The following is a 27,712-nucleotide window of genomic DNA, read 5'->3' as shown; positions in this document are numbered from 1 at the left end:
AGTAAATCTGATCACAACATTTTGCTCTTCCCTTCCTGAAGGCAGAAACTCAAACATTAAGTACCCATGCTAAGGTCTATTCAATGCTGGTCTGACCAATCGGAATCCATGCTTCAAGATTGTATTGATCACGCAGACTGGGATATGTTCCGAGTAGCCTCTGAGAATAACATCGACGAATACACTGATACAGTGACTTGAGTTCATCAGGAAGTGTATAGGAGATGTTGTACCCACTGTGACTATTAAAACCTACCCAAACCAGAAACTGTAAAAAGTGAAAACCAGCCACATTGTGGACACCGACGTCTTGCTTCCGGACAAGCTAAAACACCTTCTTCGCCCGCTTTGAGGATAACACAGTGTCACTGACGTGGCCCGCTACCAAGGACAGTGCACTCTCCTTCTCCGTGGCGTGTTAACCCTCGCAAGGTTGCCGACCCAGACAGCATACAGCCGCAACCCTCAGAGCATGAGCAGACCACCTGGCTGGAGTGTTTACGGACATATTCAATCTCCCTTTTGTTATTAAATGTTTTTTTTTAACTAGGCAAGTCAATTATGAACAATTTTTTTTGTGTGTGTTTTATTTTTTAAAACAGGGGGAAGATTAGCTTTAATATTGCAGATAGATTGTAGCTTCCATCAATGAAGTTGTCTGCATCACTCCTAATCCCCAATATATACTTTTTGCAAATATATATATATAGTGGCAGAACTATTCCATGCTGTCACAGTTACCAGCCCTTTCAAGCTTAACATCCTTATCATTTATCACCCTCCAGGTTCCCTCGGAGAGTTCATCAATGAGCTTGATGCCTTGATAAGCTCCTTTCCTGAGGACGGCTCACCTCTCACAGTTCTGGGCGACTTTAACCTCCCCACGTCTACCTTTGACTCATTCCTCTCTGCCTCTTCTTTCCACTCCTCTCCTCTTTTGACCTCACCCTCTCACCTTCCCCCCCTACTCACAAGGCAGGCAATACGCTCGACCTCATCTTTACTAGATGCTGTCCTTCCACTAACCTCATTGCAACTCCCCTCCAAGTCTCCGACCACTACCTTGTATCCTTTTCCCTCTCGCTCTCATCCAACACCTCCCACACTGCCCCTACTCGGATGGTATCGCGCCGTCCCAACCTTCGCTCTCTCTCCCCGGCTACTCTCTCTTCCATCCTATCATCTCTTCCCTCTGCTCAAACCTTCTCCAACCTATCTCCTGATTCTGCCTCCTCAACCCTCCTCTCCTCCCTCTCTGCATCCTTTGACTCTCTATGTCCCCTATCTTCCAGGCCGGCTCGGTCCTCCCCTCCCGCTCCGTGGCTCGATGACTCATTGCGAGCTCACAGAACAGGGCTCCGGGCAGCCGAGCGGAAATGGAGGAAAACTCACCTCCCTGCGGACCTGGCATCCTTTCACTCCCTCCTCTCTACATTTTCCTCCTCTCTCTCTGCTGCTAAAGCCACTTTCTACCACTCTAAATTCCAAGCATCTGCCTCTAACCCTAGGAAGCTCTTTGCCACCTTCTCCTCCCTCCTGAATCCTCCCCCCACCCCCTCCCTCCTCTCTGCAGATGACTTCGTCAACCATTTTGAAAAGAAGGTCGACGACATCCGATCCTCGTTTGCTAAGTCAAACGACACTGCTGGTTCTGCTCACACTGCCCTACCCTGTGCTCTGACCTCTTTCTCCCCTCTCTCTCCAGATGAAATCTTGCGTCTTGTGATGGCCGGCCGCAAAACAACCTGCCCGCTTGACCCTATCCCCTCCTCTCTTCTCCAGACCATTTCCGGAGACCTTCTCCCTTACCTCACCTCGCTCATCAACTCATCCCTGACCGCTGGCTACGCCCCTTCCGTCTTCAAGAGAGCGAGAGTTGCACCCCTTCTGAAAAAACCTACACTCGATCCCTCCGATGTCAACAATTACAGACCAGTATCCCTTCTTTCTTTTCTCTCCAAAACTCTTGAACATGCCGTCCTTGGCCAGCTCTCCCGCTATCTCTCTCTGAATGACCTTCTTGATCCAAATCAGTCAGGTTTCAAGACTAGTCATTCAACTGAGACTGCTCTCCTCTGTATCACGGAGGCGCTCCGCACCGCTAAAGCTAACTCTCTCTCCTCTGCTCTCATCCTTCAAGATCTATCGGCTGCCTTCGATACTGTGAACCATCAGATCCTCCTCTCCACCCTCTCCGAGTTGGGCATCTCCGGCGCGGCCCACGCTTGGATTGCGTCCTACCTGACAGGTCGCTCCTACCAGGTGGCGTGGCGAGAATCTGTCTCCTCACCACGCGCTCTCACCACTGGTGTCCCCCAGGGCTCTGTTCTAGGCCCTCTCCTATTCTCGCTATACACCAAGTCACTTGGCTCTGTCATAACCTCACATGGTCTCTCCTATCATTGCTATGCAGACGACACACAATTAATCTTCTCCTTTCCCCATCTGATGACCAGGTGGCGAATCGCATCTCTGCATGTCTGGCAGACATATCAGTGTGGATGACGGATCACCACCTCAAGCTGAACCTCGGCAAGACGGAGCTGCTCTTCCTCCCGGGGAAGGACTGCCCGTTCCATGATCTCGCCATCACGGTTGACAACTCCATTGTGTCCTCCTCCCAAAGCGCTAAGAACCTTGGCGTGATCCTGGACAACACCCTGTCGTTCTCAACCAACATCAAGGCGGTGGCCCGTTCCTGTAGGTTCATGCTCTACAACATCCGCAGAGTACGACCCTGCCTCACACAGGAAGCGGCGCAGGTCCTAATCCAGGCACTTGTCATCTCCCGTCTGGATTACTGCAACTCGCTGTTGGCTGGGCTCCCTGCCTGTGCCATTAAACCCCTTCAACTCATCCAGAACGCCGCAGCCCGTCTGGTGTTCAACCTTCCCAAGTTCTCTCACGTCACCCCGCTCCTCCGTTCTCTCCACTGGCTTCCAGTTGAAGCTCGCATCCGCTACAAGACCATGGTGCTTGCCTACGGAGCTGTGAGGGGAACGGCACCTCAGTACCTCCAGGCTCTGATCAGGCCCTACACCCAAACAAGGGCACTGCGTTCATCCACCTCTGGCCTGCTCGCCTCCCTACCACTGAGGAAGTACAGTTCCCGCTCAGCCCAGTCAAAACTGTTCGCTGCTCTGGCCCCCCAATGGTGGAACAAACTCCCTCACGACGCCAGGACAGCGGAGTCAATCACCACCTTCCGGAGACACCTGAAACCCCACCCCTTTAAGGAATACCTAGGATAGGATAAGTAATCCCTCTCACCCCCCCCCTTTAAGATTTAGATGCACTATTGTAAAGTGACTCTTCCACTGGATGTCATAAGGTGAATGCACCAATTTGTAAGTCGCTCTGGATAAGAGCGTCTGCTAAATGACTTAAATGTAAATGTAATGTAAAATGTCAGTCACCAGGGGGAGACTCGTTGAGGCCTGGTGACAGATGGAGTCTATATCACGAGGCAATGGCTCCCTCTACTGGACATGCCAGGTCTCGACGGGCTCTCCGGCCAGGACTAATTGGGGCTGATCGCTCACCAGCTGGAAGAGTCCCATAAAGCTGCCAGAAGGGCAGCTCTGGGGGAGGGTACTGGGGGAAGAGAGGTTACTCCTGTATAGTCATGCTCAGTCCGAGGTAACGGAGGGAGCTCAGTTTTGTTTCCCCCAGGATACAGCAAGACCCTGGAGCCCAGAAGACAGTTGTTATTTAAATAAACACTCTTGATACCAAGCTAATCCAACTTTGTCCATGTCTGATCTGTGTGAACGTCTTGACCAAACCCTCTGGTCGTGGCAGACAGGGGGTTTGGTCAAGACGTGTGTGTGTGTAATATATATAATATATATATATATATATATACACACACATACATACAATATTTTTTGGGATTAGTATATTTCCTTTATACCCTCAAACCCTACCACCCCTCGCCCAATTGGAGCAAACTAGTGAACAACAATGCTTAGGCCTGTATTTCCAGCTTATACATGTACATACTATATACATTTTATGTCCATCTGGTTTGATTTCCATTTGTGATATCGTTCAAACTGTACTCTTTCAAAAAAGGTTCCTAACCTATTACTTTTTACGGGCATAGTATGTTTTACATTGGTTATCTTGTTGTTTTTAGTCCCATTTAAACCCTTCCCATCTCTCTCCCAACACCATCCATATTTGCCATATTCTTCAATTGTGCTGTGATGTTTCACAAAAGCTCTGAACCTTTCCATTCTCATAGTTTCTACAATTGTAAATTGAAAATAAATATTTTGGTAAAAATATGACTATATTATTGAGCGATTGACTATGACTTTTCAGATCACCCAGTAATGCTATCTGCAGGGTTAGCTCCAGGTAAAAAAAATGCTAATCTTTAGCCATTCCTGAACTAAAAACAAGCTACTTATGGACAGTACCAAACCAATGATCTAATGATTCTGCCTGTTCGCAGAAAAAACCTGCAGAGCTCTGGTGGTTGTATTTCCCACATCAATAATATTCTGTTGGTTGCAAGAATTCTGTCGAATAATTGAATGAACAAATTCTTATTTACAATGACAGCCTACCCTGGCCAAACCCTCCCCTGACGTCACTCATTCAAATTGTGATCTGCCCTATTCCAGCCACCCTATCCCAGTCTGTTGTCCCCACTTGCTTCAAGATGTCGACCACTGTTCCTCTACCCAAGAAAGCAAAAGGTAACTGAACTAAATGACTATCGCCTTGTAGCACTCACTTCTGTCGTCCTGAAGTGCTTTGAGAGGCTAGTTAAAGATCATATAATTTCTTCCTTACCTGACACCCTAGACACACTTCAATTTTCAATATTTTGGACTTCAGGGTACAGCAGAGGGAGCACACGCAGGGGACACACAAGCATGTCACTACAGATTGGGAGTCCCATAGGGCGGCGTACAATTGGCCCAGCTTTGGCCGGGTTAGGATTTGGCCGGGTTAGGATTTGGCCGGGTTGTAAATAAGAATTTGTTCTTAACTGGACTTGCCTAGTTAAATAAAGGTTAAATAAAATAAATTCAACTACAATTCTTGTAATTTGTGCAATAACCAATTACTGACACAGTGGTTTCAGGTTTAATGGAGAATTTAATAGAAAACAAAGCAGATTTTTACTACCAAAGTGAAAGCAAAAGGGATGGTTGCATTTGCATGGTTTGCTGCTATATACACGGTACATTAACATTTGAGTCATTTAGCAGAGACTTCACCAGAGCAACTTACAGTAAGTGCATTCATATTAAGATAGCTAGGTGAGAACCACATATCACAGTCATAATAAGTGCTTTTTGGGGGGAAAAAAACAAGTACACAGTTTACATTTTAGTTTGGGTGGGGTAAGACCGATGTCTTATTTAAGACATTATTTTAAGAGGTAGGGTATCGGATATTTTTGGAAGATTGGCAGGGACTGCTGTCTTAGCATCAGGGGGAAGCTCGTTCCACTACTGGGGTGTCAGGACAGAGAAGAGCTTCGACTGGGCTAAGTGGGACCTGACCTCCCATAGGGGTGGGAGTGCCAAGAGACCAGAGGTGGCAGAACAGAGTGCTCAGGTTGGAATGTAGGGTTTGAGCATAGCCTGAAGATGGGAGGGGCAGTTCCCCTTGCTGGTCCGTAGGCGAGCACTGTGGTCTTGTAGTGGATGCGAGCTTCGACTGGAGGCAAATGGAATGTACAGAGGAGAGGGATTTGTATGAATAACGATACACACCTTTTGTCCTCCACGCCCCTTAAGAACAGCCATTTAAACGACACTGGCCACTCCAGTAGGTGCTGCACTGACCATAAGAAATTAACTGCCAGTGCTGGATACTGTTTAAAAAGGGCCAATCTGCAGATCAGTCATTAACAAAATTGGACACCACGCCACTGTTTCGATAAACTGCCGAGGGAGAAATGTAACCACACAAATGTATAGACAGAGCTATGGATGAAAAATTATAGTTAACACAATCTCTTTACACTCGTGGGAATTGGCCTATAGGGATACATTTAAATGTTTTTTTTACAGATATATGAAAAGTATAGGCATTGTAGTGACTGAAAGGGAACAGTTTGGAGACTATGGGGAAATTATTAGACCAAAGTTGAGGACAACAGTTCTCTTGACACAAGACTGAATCCAAACATTACACTGTTGATTTAATTTAGCATTTTACATTTACTGTACTTTTTGCTGCATTTGTTGATAACAACATCTGAAAATACTCTGGATACATTCAGTAACACGATAAGAATATTCCTGGAAAATGTGGGGTAGGTGCAACGTAAGACAACAAAATGACAAGGTTTTAAGTGAGAGGACTAACTGGTTTCTCCAAGTGGCCACAGACTCTCAATAGGGTGCACAGTTCCTAGGTAATTTCAATGCACTTGTATAACTCAAATGTTATTTTTTTGAGCTCTCCTAGCTCTGCCGTTGAGGAACTAGAGCAAGCACACTTGTACTTTTGTTTGGAACACAACCCTGCATCCCCGCCATCAGACAATTACTGTTGTTGTTTACGGTCCATTATAAATAGCCTATTATAAATCGTAATCTGGGTCAAGTGGGCATCAATTAGTGGGCGGGATGGGGGCAACTTCTTGTCGTGTGCCGTGCTCAAATTCAGAACGTCTGTCGGTCAAAACCAATACAGCGATTTGAAGCATAGAGCCAGAGTTTTGACGTAATTTATAACATGTTACTGCAGCCACTGCGTTCAAATTTAGGCGTGTACGAGTGGGTACGAGTGTAAAGGGTTAAAGCTATACAGTGTTTGTTAATAATTATATTTAAAAACATATTTTTTTGTACCCCCCCTTTTCTCCCCAATTTTGTGATATCCAATTCGTAGTTAGTCTTGTCCCATCGCTGCAACTGCCGTACGGACTCGGGAGAGGTGAAGGTTAAGAGTCGTGCGACCTCCGAAACACGACCCCGCCAAGCCACACTGCTTCTTGCCACAATGCCCGCTTAACCCAGAAGCCAGTCGCACCAATGTGTCAGAGGAAACACCGTACACCTAGCGACGGTGTCAGCGTGCACTGCACGCGACCAGCCACGGGAGTCGCTAGAGCGCGATGGGACAAGGACATCCCGGCCAGCCAAACCCTCCCCTAACCCAGACGACGCTGGGCCAATTGTGCTCCACCTCATGTATCTCAGTCGCAGCCGGCTGCAACACAGCCTGGAATCGAACCAGGATCTGTAGTTACACAGCTAGCACTGCGATGCAGTGCCTTAGACTGCTGCACCAGTCTTGTTTACAAACAATATAATAAATACTTTGGGTTCTAATGGTGTACGACAGTTAAACTAAGCTTATGAGGCATTTATAAAAGTTATATTCTTGCATACGTATATCATTAATTAAAAAGTCCAAAAATCACACATTGCACCATCACATTTTTCCAAATCATACTAATTTCACTAATAACCACATATAGAGTATTTACATGTCTTTCACTCTATATAGTTTCATCACAGTGGTAGTTGTATAGTTCCTTTACTAGATGCAATCTATTTATAGTTGATTTACTACAGCTTCATAAAGTGAAGGGTTATTGCAGTAGTATGTTATATTAATCTACAATGCATTGAGCATGTTCGAAATGTTTCCACCACATTTGATTTCTCACGTTTTGCAATCTTGCTCTTAACATTCTAGATATCAGTAAATGTCATTTCAATAAGTACAGTAACATAATATCACGGTGCCAACAGTACACAAGTGACACAGTTATATTAAATGAAATAAGTATCAATGTCAGCTGAGTCCATATATTTCCCTATTAGTTCAGCTATTGTACCTCAACTGATGAATGAGTGATGGAGTTGAGGTGGTTTGGAGCTGTAGATACAGTACCACTGTCACCCAAAGTGCCAGAGAAGGTCAGTGGTAACTCCTGCACTTAAACACCCCCTGCTGCTTGGCTATTCTGAACGTCTGGGTTACGGCTCTGAACGAAGCAGCAATTTGCATTGTTGGGTCACACGACGAGCACCTGTTGTGGTATGTTCACTGGTGGGCACTGTGCGCTCTGATGTCACATTTGGAGAGATGACCTGTCAGGATTGTCCACACTGGCTGGTTACACCTGGCATTTGAATATAGTAGCCAATGGGAGCATTGGGTTAACATGTGAATACAGTGGTGATTTCCTATGTTGACCTTTTTGTCAGCAGTTGCTCTGAAAATGTATGGCGCGGATTAGTATTGTTGTGCCATCATCTAAGTCAATGATATCTAAATGGCGGTACTGTACTGGTACACATTTGTAGCATTTGGACTCATATCAATAAAGACCTGATTTAACTTTGGACTCCTCACTGCAAGTGGAACAGAAGACTTTTGGCTGAGCTTTGCTGAAGAGTAACCTTGTCTGAGACCCAAAGACTCAAGTTGGCTCCCAGAGCTAATGTCTAGGCTTGACACATCACTAACATCATCTTAAGTCTTGCCAATGACCAGGGACCCGATACCCACTTGATTAAACATATACTCAAATCTTCTGAATGGCTGTCCTCATAGTCCAAGAGAACCACGGGGATGGTATTCTGTCTTTTATCCAAGTAGATGTCCAATTGAAAATGCGACCTACAGTCATGTAGAGTTTGAACCTGGGCATCTTGAGATGGCTCACCAAGTTAATGCCTAGAGCTAGATTATCAAGTCTTCCAATCTCAGGAAATGTTACACATCACGCAACAGTGGTTCACCAAAACCAACTTCGTTACAGTAAATACCGTAACCTGAGTAATTGTTGTAGTGCCAGGTGAAGGAATTATATATATATATATATATATTGTGAGGCATTGTGTCATTGTGACTCACCACTCTTTGTCTTCCCATAGGTGGAAGAGGGCGGTCATGCGTCCCTGGCCGGGATCTGCGAGGGTGACGAGGTGGTGTCGCTGAATGGAGAACCCTGCGGGGAGCTTTCCCTCCCAAAAGCAAATGCTCTCATTGACGCCTCCGTCGACTGCCTGCAACTACTGGTCAAAAGGTAACGTTGAAAGCTGGATTGTTTTTTTACTATTAACTACAACATTGTTTCTCAATCAAATTTTTATGAGAGAAGTCAAGATCATCATCATTTCACCGTCGGGGTGCTACCAGGGTTGGGGTCAATTTGAATTGAAGAAAGTGAATTCAGAAAGTGATTTGAATTTGAAAGACATGCTCTTTTTTTTCCAATTACTGAATTGGATTTTCAGCTTACTTCTTAAATTGACTTGAATTCAAATCGACCCCAACCCTGGGTGCTACCGGTTTACCAAGGTTTAACCATCCCCGACTCAATGCTCTCAAAACCTACTGCTTGGTCCTATTAACTGGGCCATGTACTACAAGGCATGGTTCAACACAACAAATCACCAGTGTATGTGCCTTTTAGACAGCATGCTGTAAATGACCTGCCCTTGTACTTGGTTGAGTGGCCTGGAATATGGTGGGCGGACAGACAGAGTGGCTTTATTGGCAAGTGCGTTGACCTTCGAGTGGCTTGGCTGCTGACGAACCAGCTGCCCGCTTAACAAGCAGCTGTTAAACAGTTACTCAGTGGGCATCACACATCTGGTGTGCCATGGGATATTGGTGCCATTGCCCATATTTAAGGCATAATTTAGATCACCCGGCAGGCACACAGTCCCTTTGCAAGTGGATCGTGTTACTCTAAAGTGGCTAGCGGTCTTATTTCCCCATCATGCATAGCACTCTGACGTCAACAGACTAGATGGGTGAAAAGCACTTGTAGGACTTTAACCATGCCACTTTTAGTCTCCGGTGACAGACTAAACACAGACCAGTTCACACTCAAGATTTGGTTCTGGGTGTCGAGATTATGCCAATTTGAACATTTTTGGTCACATCTCTCATCCCCTTCCCTTTGGTTGCTAGGCTCCAAATGACTCCAATGTAATAACTGTAGTCACAGAATGACATTCTGTTTTCCTCTATGACACTAAAAAGGGAAATTAAGTGGGGCCCAATTGAAATGTGATTACTTTCCACTTCAGTGTTTCACTCCAGTCAAATAACAGGAGGGACGGAGATTGAGTTTGCTTGATTAAGGTGACCACTTGAGGGCCAGTGGTTGATGAGATAGATTTAGTTAACACAAAGGGCAAGTGCACGGGTGCGCAGCACATTATTCAACGATATTGCATAATGGAAATCCAGGCAATCAAATTATGAGATCAAAAACACTATAGTTTTGCAATTAGATGTTCTATGCCAGTCTCCAGATAAGACATATTAACACAGTATGCTCAGTTTCAACACTTGGCTAAGTTTTTAAAATAATTTTCATTGAACTATTTCATACAGATGGCACACCCTATCCCCTGAGGATTTTCATTCAGAGACCTACTTTGGCACAAGGGAGTCCGCTGGTGAGGCTTTGGAAAGCACCACCCTCCACATCCTGTCCCCTGGCAGGTCCCAACCCCCCAGGGAGCTCTACATCGCTGATTCCCAGGACGAGGCCTACTATGGGGAGACGGAGAGTGACACGGAGGCCCCCGGAGGGATCCATCTGGTCCGCACCCAGCTCTGCGTACCTGCGCCTGAGGAGTGCCAGTTCCCCAGAGGAGGAGGGGACAAAGGTCGAGAGGGACCCCAGGGGGGGAGCTTCTCCCCTGGGGCAATAGTGGAGCTACAGTTGTCCCTCGCCGAACACACCCTGGAGGATCCCGTCTGCACCTCCCTGGGGAGTGCTCTTGGAATAGAGGGGGAGATTCAGGCGAGAGAGGCCCTCAAGAACGAGGCCCTCCTTCACACCACCACCCACTCGCTCTACGTCCCTGGCCCAGCTAGGGAGCCCCTGAGTCAGCATGGAGTGGTGCTGAGCTCCCCCTCTCTGCTCGGCCAGGTGGAGGTCACCCTGCAGCACCCAGCAGCCGGGAGGGGCTCTCCTCGCCTGGTAGAAGGGGTAGTCGTCTATGGGGCCAGTGGAAGTGTTGGTGAAGCCCCTGGGGAGGAAGGAGGAGGGAAAAGCCAGGGAGCTCCCGCCTCCTTCACCGTCTCCTTTGGAATTCCCACAGAGGGGGCCGAACCAGCAGCGGAGCGAGACTCGGATTCAGAGAAGGACCTTGAGAAACCTAACAAGCACCGGGCCAAGCACGCCAGTGAGTACCCCATACCTCTTCCCTTCCACTCATCTCACTGCCACTAGTCATCCTTTGTGTATGAGTGTCAAATTAGTGTTGTCTTATAGGGTGCACTGACTCAGACCTAATAGCAGACTGACATAGCACTGCTGTGAACTTCATTTGTTAACGCAACTCTGGATGGCATGTGTGCATTCCTTAGCCCGGTGCTCTGTTGCACGCTAAAATGTGCCCCCCAAAATAGTAGACAATCTCTCTTACTTGGGAGGGGTTCTGTTTGGATTGAAGCAGAGAGGTCCAGTTCAAGGCTGAATTATACTAGTAGTATCCAAGATCACAGAAGGCAGGATTGTGGCAATTTACTGTATCAGGAGAAAGATAAAGAAAGAAAGATGTGAGATAGAGCTAAATAAAAGATAGATTGATATAGAGGAGAAAGAAAGAGAGAGAGCGAGAGAGATGGGGTATAAGAATACATCATTCTCATAATATTTGTTTATTATACATTTTTCTACAAAATGCCCTATCAAATGTTTTTCCCTAGCTTTGAATATGGGCCTGATCAGGATGTGTCTTCCAGAGATAGATAGAGCATTACATTGAGCCATGCAGGGGGACATAAATAAAACACCAGTGCATTGATGATGCCTGTAGAAATGCTCTTTGATGGACACCAGCATATGCTGCACTGGCCCGTTACCCGATCCTTTAAAACGGCTCGTCTTAGCCTGCGCCGTAAAGAGAGAGTCGCTCACTACTCCCCGTCTTCCTCCACCTTGAGGTTAGTCTACTGTGGGATTTATTTTTATTTTTAAGGATGGGTTCTTTTATAAATCGCCGCTTTGTGTTTGTATGTGTGGGTACGGTTGGGGACGTTAAAGAGTGTGTGGGCATGCCTGTCGTCGCCTCGGGTTTAGGTGACAGATCCGAGAGTGGACTTACAGAAAAGGGGTAAAGGTGCTTGGGTGCTGGTGAATGCACTTTTGTTCCACAGGCTAATATTAATATGTTCTATGCTCTGCTTTTCGCTCCAACTATTGGGCCACCCCTTGAACAGGCTGTCACAGCTGTGTTAATATCATGTATTATTGGGGAACAAACAAGGAGTATATTAGGCATGGGTCAGAGAATTGGGTAATTGCTTGGCGTGTTAATTGAATAGAGATTGTGTAGATTGAGTGAACAAATTTGTGATATGTCTTGGCACTAAGTAAAGGGCATCAAAAGGCAACTATAAAATCGGGAGCAGGAAAGTATTGAACGAATGATGTCTATGAAAATATCAATTTATAGGTTATTGATTGCACTTGTCATTTGAGGGAGTTTTACAACTTCGTTTTGGATTGAAATGTAAAAATGGGCTGAATCAAATAGTCCGCATTGATATTTAGCTCATGCTGACTTTAAGTAACTAATAGCATGGTCTGATTAAATTACAGCACATTTTACACATAGTCCCCGCATTTTAGGGGACCAAAAGTATTGGGACAAATTCACTTATGTGTATTAAAGTAGTAAAATGTTAAGTATTTAGTCCCATATTCATAGCACACAATGACTACATCAAGCTTCTGACTCTACACATTTTTTAAATTAAATTAGCCATTTGTTTTGGTTGTGTTTCAGATTATTTGGTGGACAATAGAAATGAAATGGTAAATAGTGTTATTGCGTCATTCTGGAGTCATTTCAATTGTAAATAGGAATAGAATATGTTTCATAAACACTTCTACATAAATGTGGATGCTACCATGCTTACAGATCATCCTGAATGAATCGTGAACAATGATGAGTGAGAAAGTTAGACGCACAAATATCATACCCCCAAGACATGCTAATCTCTCATCATTACAATTACACGGGAGGTTAGTATTTCTATTCTTATTTACAATAAAAGTGACTCCAAAATGACACAATACATTATTTACCATTCATTTCTATTGTCCACCAAATAATCTGAAACACAACCAAAACAAACAGCAAATGCATCCAACAAATGTGTAGTGTAGAGTCGCAAGCTTGATGTAGTCATTGTGTGCTATGAATATGGGACCAAATACTTAACATTTTACTACTTTAATACACATAAGTGAATTTGTCTCAACACTTTTGGTCCCTTAAAATAGGGGAACTGTCTACAAAAAAGTGCTGTTCACCCGATATTGCTGAAAATCCCCTCAAATTAAAGCTGAGAGTCTGCACTTTAACCTCAGTCATTATATCATTTCAAATTAGAATTGCTGGAGTACAGAGCCAAAACAAAACAAGTTGTCACTGTCCAAATACTTTTGGAGCTCAAATAGGAAGATATTCATTTGTGATATTTTACAGAATGCATGTTATTTTTACGATGCATGTGCATCCAAAAGGAAAGATTTGTGGTGGTTTCAGTTCTACCCGAGCTATTATTACCCATAATATGCAGTTAAATGAACTAACTCTCTCCCTCCCTCCCTCCCTCCCCTCTCCCCCTCACAGGGCTCAGGCGCAGTGAGAGCCTGTCAGACAAGCAGGTGAAGGAGGCCAAGTCTAAATGTAAGCGCATTGCTATCCTTCTGAACGCTGAAGCTCCCAACCCCAACAACAAGGGGGTGTTGATGTTCAAGAGGCATCGACAGAGGGCCAAGAAGTACACACTCGTCAGCTACGGCACCGGTGAGAGTGAACCAGAGTACGAGGTCGACGACAGCGACGAGGAAGACGCCAGAGCAATCAAATTCACCCTCGTAGCCACCACCAGCGGATCAGAGCTTGAGGAAGACTTTATCACTAATGCCCAGGGCGGTGGCAGAGTGCTAACCTTCGACTGGGACACAGGACTACTCGAGATCGAGCGCAAGCTCAACTCCGGAGAGGAGATGGAGCAACTGCCCAACACCACGGGAAAGGGGGCCACAATGTTCGCCCAGCGCCGCCAGCGCATGGATGAGATCGTTGGCGAACATGAGGAGATGAGGCGCCAGGGGATTCCCGTGGAGGGGGTACAGGAGGTGGAGAAACATGCAGCCAACCAGCAGATGGAGGAGCGCTCGTACATGCAGGCCACCACAGAGAAGCAGGCCTACATGGACTTTAGTGTGCACCAGAAGCAGCAGCAACAGTATCAGAAGTACCAAGAGCAGCAGTACTATGAACAGCAGCAGCAGCAACAACAACAGTACGAGCAGCAACAATACCAGCAGCAACAACAACAGTACGAACAGCAGCAGTACCTACAACAACAACAATATCATCAACAGCAGCAGCAAGAGTACCAACAGCAGCATATTCAGCAGTACTCGTCTAACATGAATGGCATGGCCAACCATCAAACCAATGAAATGCAGAGTTCCATGAGCAATCAAACTGCCCAACCCTTCTCATTACAAAACCAGATGCCCGCCCTGTTTTCTCCCCCAGTGAGTGGGAGCAACCAAGAGATGATGGGTCAGGGAGAGCAGATTGCCTCACGCGACGAGCGCATTTCGACGCCGGCAATCAAGTCTGGGATCTTGCAGGACACAAGGAACAGGTTCAAGGGCAAGCCAATGTTCAATTTCAAACAAGCACCCAAAGTGTCACCCAACCCCGAGCTTCTGAATCTCCTCAACAGGAGTGACAAGAAGTTGGATTCCGAGTCATGCACGGAAGAGGACTATCTTAGCTTGGGTGCTGAGGCTTGCAACTTCCTCCAGTCACCAAGGGTCAAGCATAAGACGCCTCCACCAGTCGCTCCCAAGCCCATCATTAACCCCAACTCTCCACCCTGGTCCCCTCAGCCTGAGCTGGCCAACCAGGAGTTGCCACTGCATGCTGAAAATAGCGTCCCTGCACCTGCTGCAGCCCTTGAGACAGAGTCCGCCCCAGAACCGGCCCCAGAGCCCTCCCCTCCTTTTGCCCCCCAGGAAGCTCCTGTTCCTGCCAAGCCCCCCTCTCCAGCCAAACACACATGGAGTCCCCCAGGGTCCCAGGCACAGCAGCAGCAGCCCCAGCAAGCGCCAGCCTGGGGAGGAAATGGTCCCTCACCAACTCAGCCTCATTCGCAACCCGAGCCTCAAGTGAGTTCCTGGGCTCCGTCACTAACACAGGCATCACAGCAGCCACTTGTGAGTACTTGGCCACCTGCTGAAATGAAGCACCAGGCTCTAGCTCCAAGTAAGTCCCCACCACAGCTCCCTTGGGTGACTCCCCAACCATCCCCTCCTCAGCCTCAGCCATCCATGAATTCTTGGGCTATAGCGCCTGCCCAGTCACAACTCCAATGGGTTCAACCTCAAGAACAGCAACAGCCCCAGGCACCTTGGGCTCAACCTCAAGAACAAGCACAGCAACATCCCCAGGCACCTTGGGCTAAACAGCCTCAGTCTCCAGAACAGGCTTGGCCCCAGGACCAGCCTCAGCCGCCTTGGGTGTCATCACCTCAGCCTCCAATGAATGCATGGACACCACCACAGAGCCATACCCAGCCACAACAACCACCTTGGGCCCAACAAGCTCAACCCCAACATCCAGCTCAGCCTCAACCCCCTATGAATCCATGGGCCCCAGCACCTGCTCAGGCTCAGGTCCAGCCTCCATGGGCCCAGCTATCTCAAGAGCAAGAACAGCCACCCATGAATGCCTGGGCCCCAGATCAGAATCAGGCCCGGCCACAGCCACCTTGGGTCCAACCACCTTCAACCCAATCCCCACCCCAGCAAAACTGGCAACAACCACCTCCACAGCAGGCACCCTTACAGCCACCTATGAATGCATGGGCCCCAGCTCAGGCACAGCCTCAGACACACACAAGTACCTGGGCCCCACAACCACAGCAAGCCCCAGTGAATACTCAGACCTGGATGCACAGAGTGTGTCAACCTTCTCCAAAACCTTGGAATGCTCCACAAAGTGCTCCCTGTTCTACTTCTCCACCTCCCCCACAGCGAATGAACTCTTACACACTTGGCGAAAGGTCCTCGTCACCCGTCATCAATCCAATGGCCAGTGTTTTGGCACCAGTAGGAGGAATGGGCTCGGCTTTGTCGATGCCAGCGGTTCGGGGGAAAGGAGCCGATTTGTTCGCCAAGAGGCAGTCTCGTATGGAGAAGTATGTCGTGGATTCGGACACTGTGCTGGCAGCCACTGCACAGGCAGCTCAGCAAGCCCAGGCAGCCACTGCGCAGGCAAACAAGGCAAGGCCCACGTCGCCCTCTCCCTCCGTACCTCATCCGTGGAAATATTCACCCAATTGCAGAGCTCCCCCTACATCGAATTACAACCCCATACAGTCCCCTTCCTACCCACCAGGGGCCATTAAGCAACCCCCTCCATCTAGCCCTGTGGTCAAAGCAAAGAAAGGGAAAGGCAAACCTGCCTGCAAACCCCTTGCCGTTATAGATGTCATGAAACATCAGCCTTATCAGCTCAATGCCTCCCTCTTTACTTATGGCCCAGCAGTGGAGGCTGCCGAGGCCGCCAAGGCCGCCGCACCAAAGCCTGCCCCAGTCCCTCCAAACCAAAACCAACCAATAAGATATGAGCAAGCTGCCCCTGTCCAGCCGGCTGGACAAATGAATGCTCCCTATTCACAGCAGCCCCAGCAGCTCTACGGGATTACCCCTCAACCACCCATGCATGATAGTCCATACCACCCAGCCTCACCTAATGCTTACCAGCCATCTAACAATCCCTACCAGCAGGTTCCTGCTGGCCCTTACCAACATCCATATAATCCCCCTTACAAACAAGCCCCTCCAGCCCCTTATCAACCCCAGCAGCAAGCTCAAAACCCTTCTTACCAACACACCCCCCAAGGTCCTTATCAGCCATCCCATAGCCCCCCCTACCAAGCAGCACCCCAAGCCCCATACCAGCCACTACCTCCCAGTACCTACGTGGTGCCCAGCTTTCCCATAGCGGCAAAGTCTGAGTCCATCTCTGGGGGCAGCACCGCTCCAAAGCCCAGGTTCATGGCCAAAAAGAGTTCAGCCCAGGTGTGGAAGCCAGCAGCTGTGGGGAAAGAGTGATTCTGATAGCATAATTAAGTGATCTTTCCTTAAAAGAACAGTAGATCTAGTTACAACATATACATGCACAGTACATTCATATAAATGCTATATATTCATAGAAAGCTTTTAAGATGCCTTTTCAACATTTTATAGCCAACATATTTTTTAAAATAAATGCTAGAATTTAAAAAAGGCCCGATGCAGCTGTTTTGATCTCAATATCAAATCATTTCTGTGTAAGAATTAAGTACCTTACTGTTTTATTTTTTAATTAAAATGGTTAAAAACAAACTAATTGCGTCTTAGCAAAGAGCAATTTCTCAAGCAAGAATTTTGCTAGGACTGTGTGGGAGTGGTCTAAGTGAGGGGCCTAATTGGACGAGCCTAATGGGAGGGTTACATAACCTGAAAACCAGATGTTATTGGTAGAGTGGTTTGAAACTATTTGTTATTGGTATATTAACTTATACTGCCTGGTGATGTCGGCAGGCAGGCCAAAACGCCATCCAACCAAAGTTTCAGGCTCTTACACTGAAATGGCATTATCATAATTGTCACAATTCCCCAGTATTATTCCAACCTCATACTGTGGAAAAATATATATAAAACACAGGATATTCACATTTTTGACTGCACTGGGCCTTTAATATATAAAGTTTGGATGTATTTTTCCACCTGCTATGCATTCACTCTTTACATGTATACAACTATATAATATCTTCGTTTTTCAAGCAAAGCTTTTCAATGTTGGTTTCTTTGCAATATTCCAATGCACAATACATAGAAAATTAAATATGATATTGGTATATCTCAATTATCTAAGCCCAAAAATGATAAAATGTAGTTTTTCAGGAAATCCACAAAATGCATTCAATAGACTTATGATGTGAGCAGGCATTGCCAGAATGTGAACGAGGATAATAGCCAGCAAGAATTCAGAGGAACAGGTGAATGTATATTGCTGAGAAAGTTACAATTGGAAATGAGAGATGCTTGAAAGGGAATTTAAGAAAAGGTTGGAGTACTAAGGCGGTGTGTGAGCCAGTGACAAGTTTGATAAGATCTTCTGCAATATCAACAGTGTATTTGTTAGCTGTTAAGATGTGCAATAATTTGTCAAAATTGACCTTGAATGATCTGAGAAGAAAATTATTAGTAGCGACTAAGAGGTTTAAGACACTGAGAGCTTGTCACCATAAGGCTCTATCTGCTAAAAGACCATTCTGAGATAATTGGCTGTACAGTTTCAAACCCTCATTGGTTTGAAAGGTGTCGGCAATTTTTAATCGTATTCAATTAAATGTAACAACATGAATTGGGGGTATTTAGAGTACTTTATAGGTAGAGAACATTGAACAGAACAAGACTACGTCAATGACAACATTTGGACAACAATGTAGATAGAACCTTATCGTCCCAAGCTCTCGACATGGTTTGGGAGACAAGGAGTGGTCAGTGGAAACATATTTAGGGTCAGGTTTGAGAGCCGCCTGGCTTCATTTGACATGTGTTTTGTAAGTACAGTGACGTTACTTAGATTTGGTGGATATAATGTTCATATGCAATAGTGAATAGGAAACATGGCTACTTCATTTACCAAACATTCATAAATTGCATTGCAAAAAGGGAATGTTTTGTATTTTATAAATTGAAGTATACATATAAAAGTCTAGTATTTTTTTGTTAGGGTCCCGTCTCCTGGAGGTGGAAGGTACTTGCACAAGTTTAAGATGTATATCTGGTACAATTTCATTCAGTGTCTTCCAAAAGACCCTGCTTGGGTTGTTTTAGATTCATTTTGACCAGTTATTGCGTCATGTTAGGACGTTAAATGTAAACTTTTCCATGTCACAGATTATGTGTGTGCGTGAGTGAAAGCTGTCGGTTTGGGAGGATTAGTGGGCTCGTATTATTTCACCAAAATGAATGGCAGTCGCTCACTAGACCTCCAGCTATTCTGTCTTTTCTCACGCTTCTAATTTTAGCTTTGCATATTTTTTCCCCCTATGTTTCTGTACACCTGCTTTGGTTTAACATAATGGCCAAAAAAAAGACATTAAAAAGGGATATTGAAGTAAGCAGTTACAGAAAAAGGAGGAGTTTGGATGAACCACCCTGTCATTTGAATGGCATACATTTGTTAGTGTTGCTTTCTCTTGTTCTGTCGATTCTTTCAAAAAAAAAATGTGTTTCTTTTTCATAGTGCACTTTCTGTACGATTCATGTCAGTGCCATTAAAATGCCTTTTATCCTTACGTTTGCGTTTCCTTGGTTGGCCTCTTCTGCCTGCATTTTCACATCCCATTCCGCCCACTCTTTACTTTCCCTCTACACCTTCTTTATACTTGGCACAACTCTGTTCCCACCTTACCACTGCGCCATATTTTCTGTAGAAAAATGACAAAAACACCCACATTCATTATTTTTGCTACTTCCTAACTCAAATAGGAACACCCAGGGATTTTTGGTTTGGATTTTTGTAAACAGTAGCACGTCTTTTAAACTATTTTCAGTCATAGCGAAATACAAATAGTACGTTCAATAAATCACAGCCTGAAGGAAGTTTGAGAACATAGTGTGAACTAGAATAGAGGAGAAACAAAGTTGCAGGTACTCCATGTCACCTTCTAAACAACTGACATGTTTATTGGCATAACCAACATGCTTTTGTGCTGATAGAGTGGAGGTAGCTAGCTACCACTGTTAGCACCATCTGTGGTTAAGTATCATAAATTCAAAATGGTGGAGAGCCAACCACTGTCCAATAATAGCTCACTGCTCACACTCTATAAAAGCCTTGTTACAAGCCAGCTGCCTCTGCTTAGAAATATGATGAGTCCCTCACTCGAACTCTAGACTTCTCTAGAATTGAGAAAAGTGCTCAAAAAGCACACTCCCATCCCTGAACGCATGGTGACAGAAGGGTATTTCCAGCTTGGACAACCTCATTGGATAAGACTGGAGAATGAGCTAGCTCTGACCTACAGTGTAAATGTTTACCCGTCCGTCATGCATCACCACGTCGTGTTGGGAGCCATGTTAGAGAGGTTGTCAAGGGGATGTCGTCTGTTGAGGGGGACTTTTAATATCAATTCGGTGCCCACCGCAGGCACAGGCTATATCGGGAGGGAATTTGATCATCCACACTTCCTGTTCTGGCCTTTTGGCTGCACTGGTTTCTTAAAATCTCACATACTGTCGATTTATGTATTGTTTATGCATTCTAAGCGAGTAATTATTTAGGTGTTCTTCTTGGTTGTACATTTTAATAACTGTAAAGAGCTCTGTATGTGTTGTGGGAGAGGCTTTAAGTCGCAAATAAAGACTAAACTGTGGCAGATTTATGGCTAAGGAATGGGACAGTTGCAGAATGAATGGGAAAACATTGATTGATGCACAACATGTTGTGTTTCCTGGTGAACTGAATGATAGAAGACCCCAAAACTGTTTGTCAACACATGGCCTCATCTCAGTATTTTCCATTGGATGTTGTCAACAGATTTAATAGATTGAGCTTTCTTACAAACCAGCGACGTAGGAGTCGAGTGAAAAGCACAAATATAAAATCCCTGTGTACAGTAGCACTGTCATGTCAGCCCAGCAGACACCCTTTCCAATGGACCCAGCTGCCATGACATCATTAAAAGGCTAATGCTAGGCGGACTCCCCAATGGTGTCGTAAAGCCAGACTCAATGGTGCCCATCTAAATTTTATGTCACCCCTCCAATCCCAGGTAGACACCCAAGCATTCCCTGCGGTGGCTGGAAATCAGCGATTAGTTCAGGCCTTTCCTTCTCTCCTGGTCAGAGGCTATTTTAAGCGTCAGTCGGGGATTGAAATACATAAATCTTGATAATCTGACCCATAACACTGATGCACCGTATGTGGAGCGAGTCAAACATCTGTCTGAAAACACAAAAACCTCTGACAAACGTCCACTCCAAAGACCTACAGATGTAGGAGCTTAATCTGATCCAGTTTGCTACAGCAGGAAAAGAATCCTGCAGCAACAGGAAATGTTAAATATTATGTGGATTATAATTAATGGCCATTTTTGTAGGGGTTGAAAATATTTTTTGTAAGGGTAAATCAAGCCTTTTTAAACCTAAAATACACCACAAGTTTTACATTTCCTGCATTACTGAAAAGTCATCTTGCAAAAGGTTGATCAAATTAAGATCCTGCAACTGTACATGGCCTGTCCTATCCTGGGATATCATATGGTGTTAAGGCCAATTCCATTGTGTATCACCATGTCCCACCTTTACCTTTCGAATGTGGCTTAAAGTGCAGGTTTGGTTCAGTTTGATTACTGTCAAACTTGGCAAAACACTTGGATTAACATTAGGTAACACACTTATTCATACTCCACCCACATTTAACAACCGTCTATCTGTTAATTTGATGAAAAACAGTAAGCTTGAGCTACAATTTAGCAATGGAAAAAAAGAGAGAGGAAATAAAATAGAAAATGTGACAACAGGGGGAATATAGATTTTTCCATAGATAATCCTTTTCAAAATCTACTGTATATCCCGATAAACAAATAAACCAAATGCAATAAAGGCAACATCCTTTCACGTGTACAAATCCTCTTTAACATCAATCTTGAATTAAACATGACCTAATGACCTAAGCTACATTGTCTACTAATCTACTTAAGCCGATTCATATGCGTCCCAGTCAAAATAGTGACAGCTGGATCGCAAAGACAATTCTTGGACTCTTCTTACAGCTTACCGGATATCTTGACTCACTAAACAAGTTATTCATCGAATTTCCCCTAAAAGGAATCGTGCAATTCCATTTTCTTTTCCGGCCATTGACAACATTCTACAGGAGTTGATGTTGTTGGCTGTTCTTACACTTATTCACCAGATGGCAGCACACTCCCTTCAGAGTGGTTTAAATTGCAGGAAGACTGTTCTGCCAGCACTGCCCAATCGACACACACATTTCCTCTGCCTGTGCAGGGATCTTAAAGTTAAAAGGGACCTGATCTTTGATACAATGAGAGAGACAAGATAACGGCCCTTGAGAAGCTTGGCTGACTCATTGAGACACCTTGAAAGTGATGCTGGTAATCCACAAAGTCAGTAAGATCCAATTTAAACAAGATAAATGTGGCTCATTTTGGAAACACACACACATAAGCCAATTGTTCTGAGAAATCAAAAGTCGGGCAAGTGTTGGAATTGTGACAACAAAAAAATGGAAAAGTACATTCTTAGAAAAAAGGGTTCCAAAAGGGTTATTCAGCTGTTCCTATAGCAGAACCCTTTGTGGTTCCAGGCAGAACCCTTTTGGTTCCAGGTAGGACCTTTTTGGTTCCATGTAGGACCCTTTTTGGTTCCTTGTAGGACCCTCTGTGGAAAGGGCTCTACATGGAAACCAAAATAGTTTTTCCTGAAACCAAAAAAGGTTCTTCAAATGGTTCTCCTTTTTTTCTAAGGTTGTAACTTCTTGAATAGGAATCCTCTATCAAGTTGTATCCTGATTCTGGTAGAGTTGTCTTCCTTTAGAACATCAATAGTCGTTTTGAGAATTGAGAGCTGGCCTTTGTGCAGTATACTAGCAGCATGAATGTCAACTCCTAATATATCATGATTCAGGTTACCAAAATACTTGTCACACGATGTAGGACGGTGCCGTTCTTTTGCCATTTACCAAGAGAACACAAACTAATGATTTATGGCATTGTGAGAAAGGTGATAAAAAATGAATTCTCATTGCTTTATATTATTGTTGATAAACAATCAAACTACCATATCAAAAATATTACTTGGAACATAACTGTACAGCTTCATATTAGGTTACACATGACTGTTGCTGCGAGAGAGGGAAGAGAATACTGGATTATATGTGGGTATTAAATGCTCAAAGGAGGCTCTCAAACTACTGTATGTCTCAGCCATTTTCCAAGTTCCACTGTGATTTGTTCTTGCTGGAAGGATAGTGAGACTAGTGTGTGCTTAAAAATCAGTCCATGTCTGAAGTAAACATGTCTGAATGTCTCTTTTCCAGGCATTTGGCAGGAGCTACTCTCTGTCCCCACCCGCCGCCAGAGCACCATCGCTGGGCCTCCGGTCATCGTCTGGGTCCCCTTCCCTCTCATATAAACCCCGGGCCTCGTCTGCTCCAGCACCCCAGGGGAGGCAGATGTCCTGGCTGGACAAGAGTTACAAGCATCCTTCCCCCTGGGAGGCCGCAGCCCGCCACCCCATGGGCCTGGTCGACGAGGCCTTCACCTTCCAGAACCTCCAGCAGGCCATCGCCTTCAACGTGTGCTTGGCTGCCCAGCGCAAGCTGCTCCCCGAGCCCCCTGCTGAGTGGAAGTCTAGGGTGTCCTACCATCCTCCCAGGATGACTGAGGGATGGAACCCGAACCAGAGATGGAACCAGAGGCAGAACCAGACCCAGACCCAGATTTACAGCAGAGTTATGCCTCCGTTCCTGTCCCCAACCAAGAGCACGGCCTCGGCCCCCGCCGGTCCAGCTGGCAACAGGTCCCTGCCCAGACAGTTGCAGCCCCAGAGGTCCCTGACGGAGGCCAATATCGAGCACTCTGGGGCCGGTTATGGGAACGGAAGGCCCCTGAGGGGGCAGCAGCAGCCGAGCTACAGATCTGTGTACCACACTGACTGGAGCTGGAGACGCTAGAGGCAGACAAACATAATGGCTACTTTTCTTCATAACAAGACCAGAAAGTAACTCCAAGATATTCAGATGAATAGTAGTAAGGACCATATATATATATATATATATAGAATCAGCATAAAATAAAACTTGGGACAATGGGATAACACAAGGGTTGAGGAGAGCGAGGGGATAGTTTGTGGTGTGTACAGGAGAGAGGTTGAAGGAGGTTGGATCTGCTTATTCGGTTGCACTGAGAATACTGCTAAGAATATACAGATGATAAGAGTAAATGTTTTGCTATTGGGGACACTGTCAATGATGGTTCTATTTTAGTCAAATGGGATGCCATTGAGTTTCATTTCATCAAGCTTTCATTGGACAGAAATCAATGAGTGATTGAAGCAAAAAGAATGGTGTAATTGCACTGTCAGAGGCTTTAATTTCCTCCAACACTGTGATGTGATGGTAGCATTCAAAGTAAGTGAAATCAATAGTATTTCTTCGGAGGAAGAAATGGGCATAAAGTATGTTGTAAGGCAGAATGTGTGATTGTCATGTATAAAAATGAAAGGATGGGAGTAATGAATGGACATGTACATTTGTGTCAAAACACCTTTATACAGTATGGAATACAGTGGGAAATATACCGCTATGTTCGCTGTGCATCAAAACAGATCACCCACTCACCAATGACCACGACAAAGGTCAGTTTCAAATTGCTGAGTGGTACAATAATGTGTGATGACAAACTAAGACCTAGTGCAATAGCATTAGTTGATAGGGCACGAACACTAAGAGAAACACACAAAATAACACAGGTGTTATAGTAGTAGTTGGTGGCCACATATAGTAGTTGGTGGCCACATATACGTTGTGGAGAGTTGGTTTTTGTGGTGTTCGTGGATTCGCGTGTCTCAACCTAAACGTGTCAATATGAATACGGTTTAATGCTTAGGGAGTCAATTATAGTGAACCGTTAACAATCCAGAGCAAGGGGCTAAGAACACAGGGCTGAATACTACTGTGAGATGCCACACGCATCTCCAACTTCCATATAAATCATAATCATATATGTTTAGGTAAGTCCTTTAGATGACCTTAATACTTTACATGAATAATGTTAAATACACCTTCATGTAAAGTGAGATCCAGTTATGTCAGAGATGAGAGTTGACATTAGGTACATTCGAGAGTGAGGGGTGGAAATGGTGTTCTTGGACTTTGTTAAGTAGTGGCACAGAATGTGTTATTTGCTGATGTCCGTGGCTGGTGATAAATAGGCTTCAAAAGCAAATAGAATGTAGAATAGGAAATCAATAAATGTCATTTTATTATGTGGTCATGGACATGTATGGTGTGGATCAAGTTGATATTGTGAGACACATCACTTGCGTTGGCCTGTGTTGCTTACTTCTTTGATGGATTCTCATCAGTCCAGAGTGAAGATTTTATGTGCGATTGCGATGGATCAAATTCTGAGTTTTCATGTATCGTCTCTTATTATTGCAAGATTTGAAATGGTTTAACACTAGTTAGTATCTGTCATGTGATTTTACAACGTTGTGTATGTGTGTCATCAGCAACGATATATTGGAGTGATAAGAGTGATATTTTTTTTGTATTTTCATTTTCATTTATTTCACAGTACTTTCAGTCCAAACAATTACCCAATGTCTGTGTACTTTTTTGTCGGTTTTGATTTCATCATTTGATTTCTTCACTTTGATTTCAGTAGGTCAGGATGAGGCATTTTGGGGAAATAAAAAAGCATTGAACTACTGACAAAGTATTTTTCTCATTTTGTTGTTGTGGGACTGACATGTTTCTAAGCTACTCCATCTTAACGCATCCCAGTTCTAATATAGGCATCATCAAATCTAAGTGGAATCATTAGATCATTGTTTTCTGTGCTGCTGGTAGTCCATGTGATGCTAAAATGTTGTGTTTCTTTTCATGTCTTATTAGTTCTACGGGATACGCATGGTATACATCGCCCAACGAGAAATGCTTACTTGTTGGTTCCTTCTCGACAATGCAAACAACAATAAGACATAATAAAAGATAAGAACACAAACAAAGTTAATGGCTCAGTGGAATAGAATAAACATTTTAGCATAAGTATTTTACAGGAAGGCACAATTTATAGTTTTGGCACAATATTTACACGTGTATTGGGTAAGGGAAATAAGAATCTGGTAGCGGCAGTTGTGATGTGTGTGTAGCATGAATGTACTGTGTGTGTGTGTTTTTTTTTTTTTTTTTCACCTTTATTTAACCAGCTAGGCTAGTTGAGAACAAGTTCTCATTTGCAACTGCGACCAGGCCAAGATAAAGCACAGCAGTTCGACACATACAACAACAGAGTTACACATGGAATAAACAAACATACGATCACTAATACAGTTGAAAAATCTATATACAGCATGTGCAAATGAAGTAGGATAAGGGAGGTGAGGCAATAAATAGGCCATGGTGGCAGAGCAATTACAAAAGCAATAGCAATTAAACACTGGAATGGTAGGATGTGCAGAAGATGAATGTAAAAGTTGAGATACTGGGGTGCAAAGGAGCAAGATATATAAATAAATACAGTATGGGGATGAGGTAGATTGGATGGGCTATTTACAGATGAGCTATGTACAGGTGTAGTGATCTGTGAGCTGCTCTGACAGCTGGTGCTTAAAGAGCTGTGAGCTGCTCTGACAGCTGGTGCTTAAAGATTTTTGCAGTTCGTTCCAGTCATTGGCAGCAGAACTGGAAGGAGAGGCGGCCAAAGGAAGAATTGGCTTCGGGGGTGACCAGTGAGATATACCTGCTGGAGTGCGTGCTACGGGTGGGTGCTGCTATGGTGACCAGTGAGCTGAGATAAGGCGGAGCTTTACCTTGCAGAGTCTTGTAGATGACCTGGAGCCAGTGCGTTTGGCAACGAGTATGAAGCGAGGGCCAGCCAACGACATCATACAGGTCGAGGGATGGGTAGTACAGTATATGGAGCTTTGGTGACAAAACGGATGGCACTGTGATAGACTGCATCCATTTTGCTGAGTAGAGTGTTGCAGGCTATTTTGTAAATTACATTGCCGAAGTCGAGGAACGGTAGGATGGTCAGTTTTACAAGGGTATGCTTGGTAGCATGAGTGAAGGATGCTTTGTTGCGAAATAGGAAGCCAAATGTAGATTTAATTTTGGATTGGAGATGTTTAATGTGAGTCTGAAAGTAGAGTTTAGTCTAACCAGACACCTACGTATCTGTAGTTGTCCACATATTTTAAGTCAGAACCGTCCAGAGTAGTGATGTTGGACAGGCGTGCAGGTGCGGGCATGGATCGGATGAAGAGCATGCATTTAGCTTTACTTGTATTTAAGAGCAATTGGAGGTCACGGAAGGAGAGTTGTATGGCATTGAAGCTCATCTGGAGCTTAGTTAACAGAGTGTCCAACGATGGGCCAGAGGTATACAGAATGGTGTCATCTGCGTAGAGGTGGATCAAAGAATCACCAGCAGCGAGAGCGACATCATTGATGTATACAGAGAAGAGAGTTGGCCCGAGAATTGACCCCTGTGGCACCCCCATAGAGACTGCCAGAGGTCCGGACAACAGGCCCTCCGATTTGACACACTGAACTCTATCGGAGAAGTAGATGGTGAACCAAGTGAGGCAATCATTTGAGAAACCAAGGCTGTTGAGTCTGCCAATGAGAATGTTGTGATTTACAGCGTCGAAAGCCTTAGCAAGGTCGATTAATATGGCTGCACAGTAATGTCTCTTATCAATGGTGGTTATGATGACGTTTAGGACCTTGAGCATGGCTGAGGTGCACCTATGACCAGCTCTGAAACCAGATTGCATCGTGGAGAAGGTACGGTGAGATTCGAAATGGTCGGTGATCTGTTTGTTAACTTGGCTTTCAAAGACCTTAGAAAGGCAGGGCAGAATAGAGATAGGTCTGTAGCATTCTGGCTCTAGAGTGTCTCCCCCTTTGAA

The 27,712-nt window shown here is 44.9% G+C and overlaps 1 protein-coding gene across 2 annotated transcripts in view; it reads left to right on the top strand.

Annotated features, from left to right (window-relative positions):
* Positions 1–25,508, top strand: part of LOC124013784 (synaptopodin-2-like) — a 42,014-nt gene extending 16,506 nt beyond the window's left edge. The window contains exons 2-5 of one of the 2 annotated variants that reach the window (XM_046328296.1): positions 8,862–9,013; positions 10,336–11,135; positions 13,596–17,071; positions 23,112–25,508. In XM_046328296.1, the coding sequence (XP_046184252.1) occupies positions 8,862–9,013; positions 10,336–11,135; positions 13,596–17,071; positions 23,112–23,747 (5,064 nt within the window). In that variant the 3' untranslated portion in view covers positions 23,748–25,508. The remainder of the gene's footprint in view (positions 1–8,861; positions 9,014–10,335; positions 11,136–13,595; positions 17,072–23,111) is intronic. The other variant, XM_046328297.1, reaches the window with a different exon arrangement.
* The last annotated feature ends 2,204 nt before the right edge of the window (positions 25,509–27,712 follow it).

This window comes from Oncorhynchus gorbuscha, linkage group LG25 (assembly GCF_021184085.1).
Source record: "Oncorhynchus gorbuscha isolate QuinsamMale2020 ecotype Even-year linkage group LG25, OgorEven_v1.0, whole genome shotgun sequence".
Classification (NCBI taxonomy): Eukaryota; Metazoa; Chordata; class Actinopteri; order Salmoniformes; family Salmonidae; genus Oncorhynchus; species Oncorhynchus gorbuscha.
Note: the sequence above shows the minus strand (reverse complement) of the source record. Positions and strands in the feature narration are given on the sequence as shown.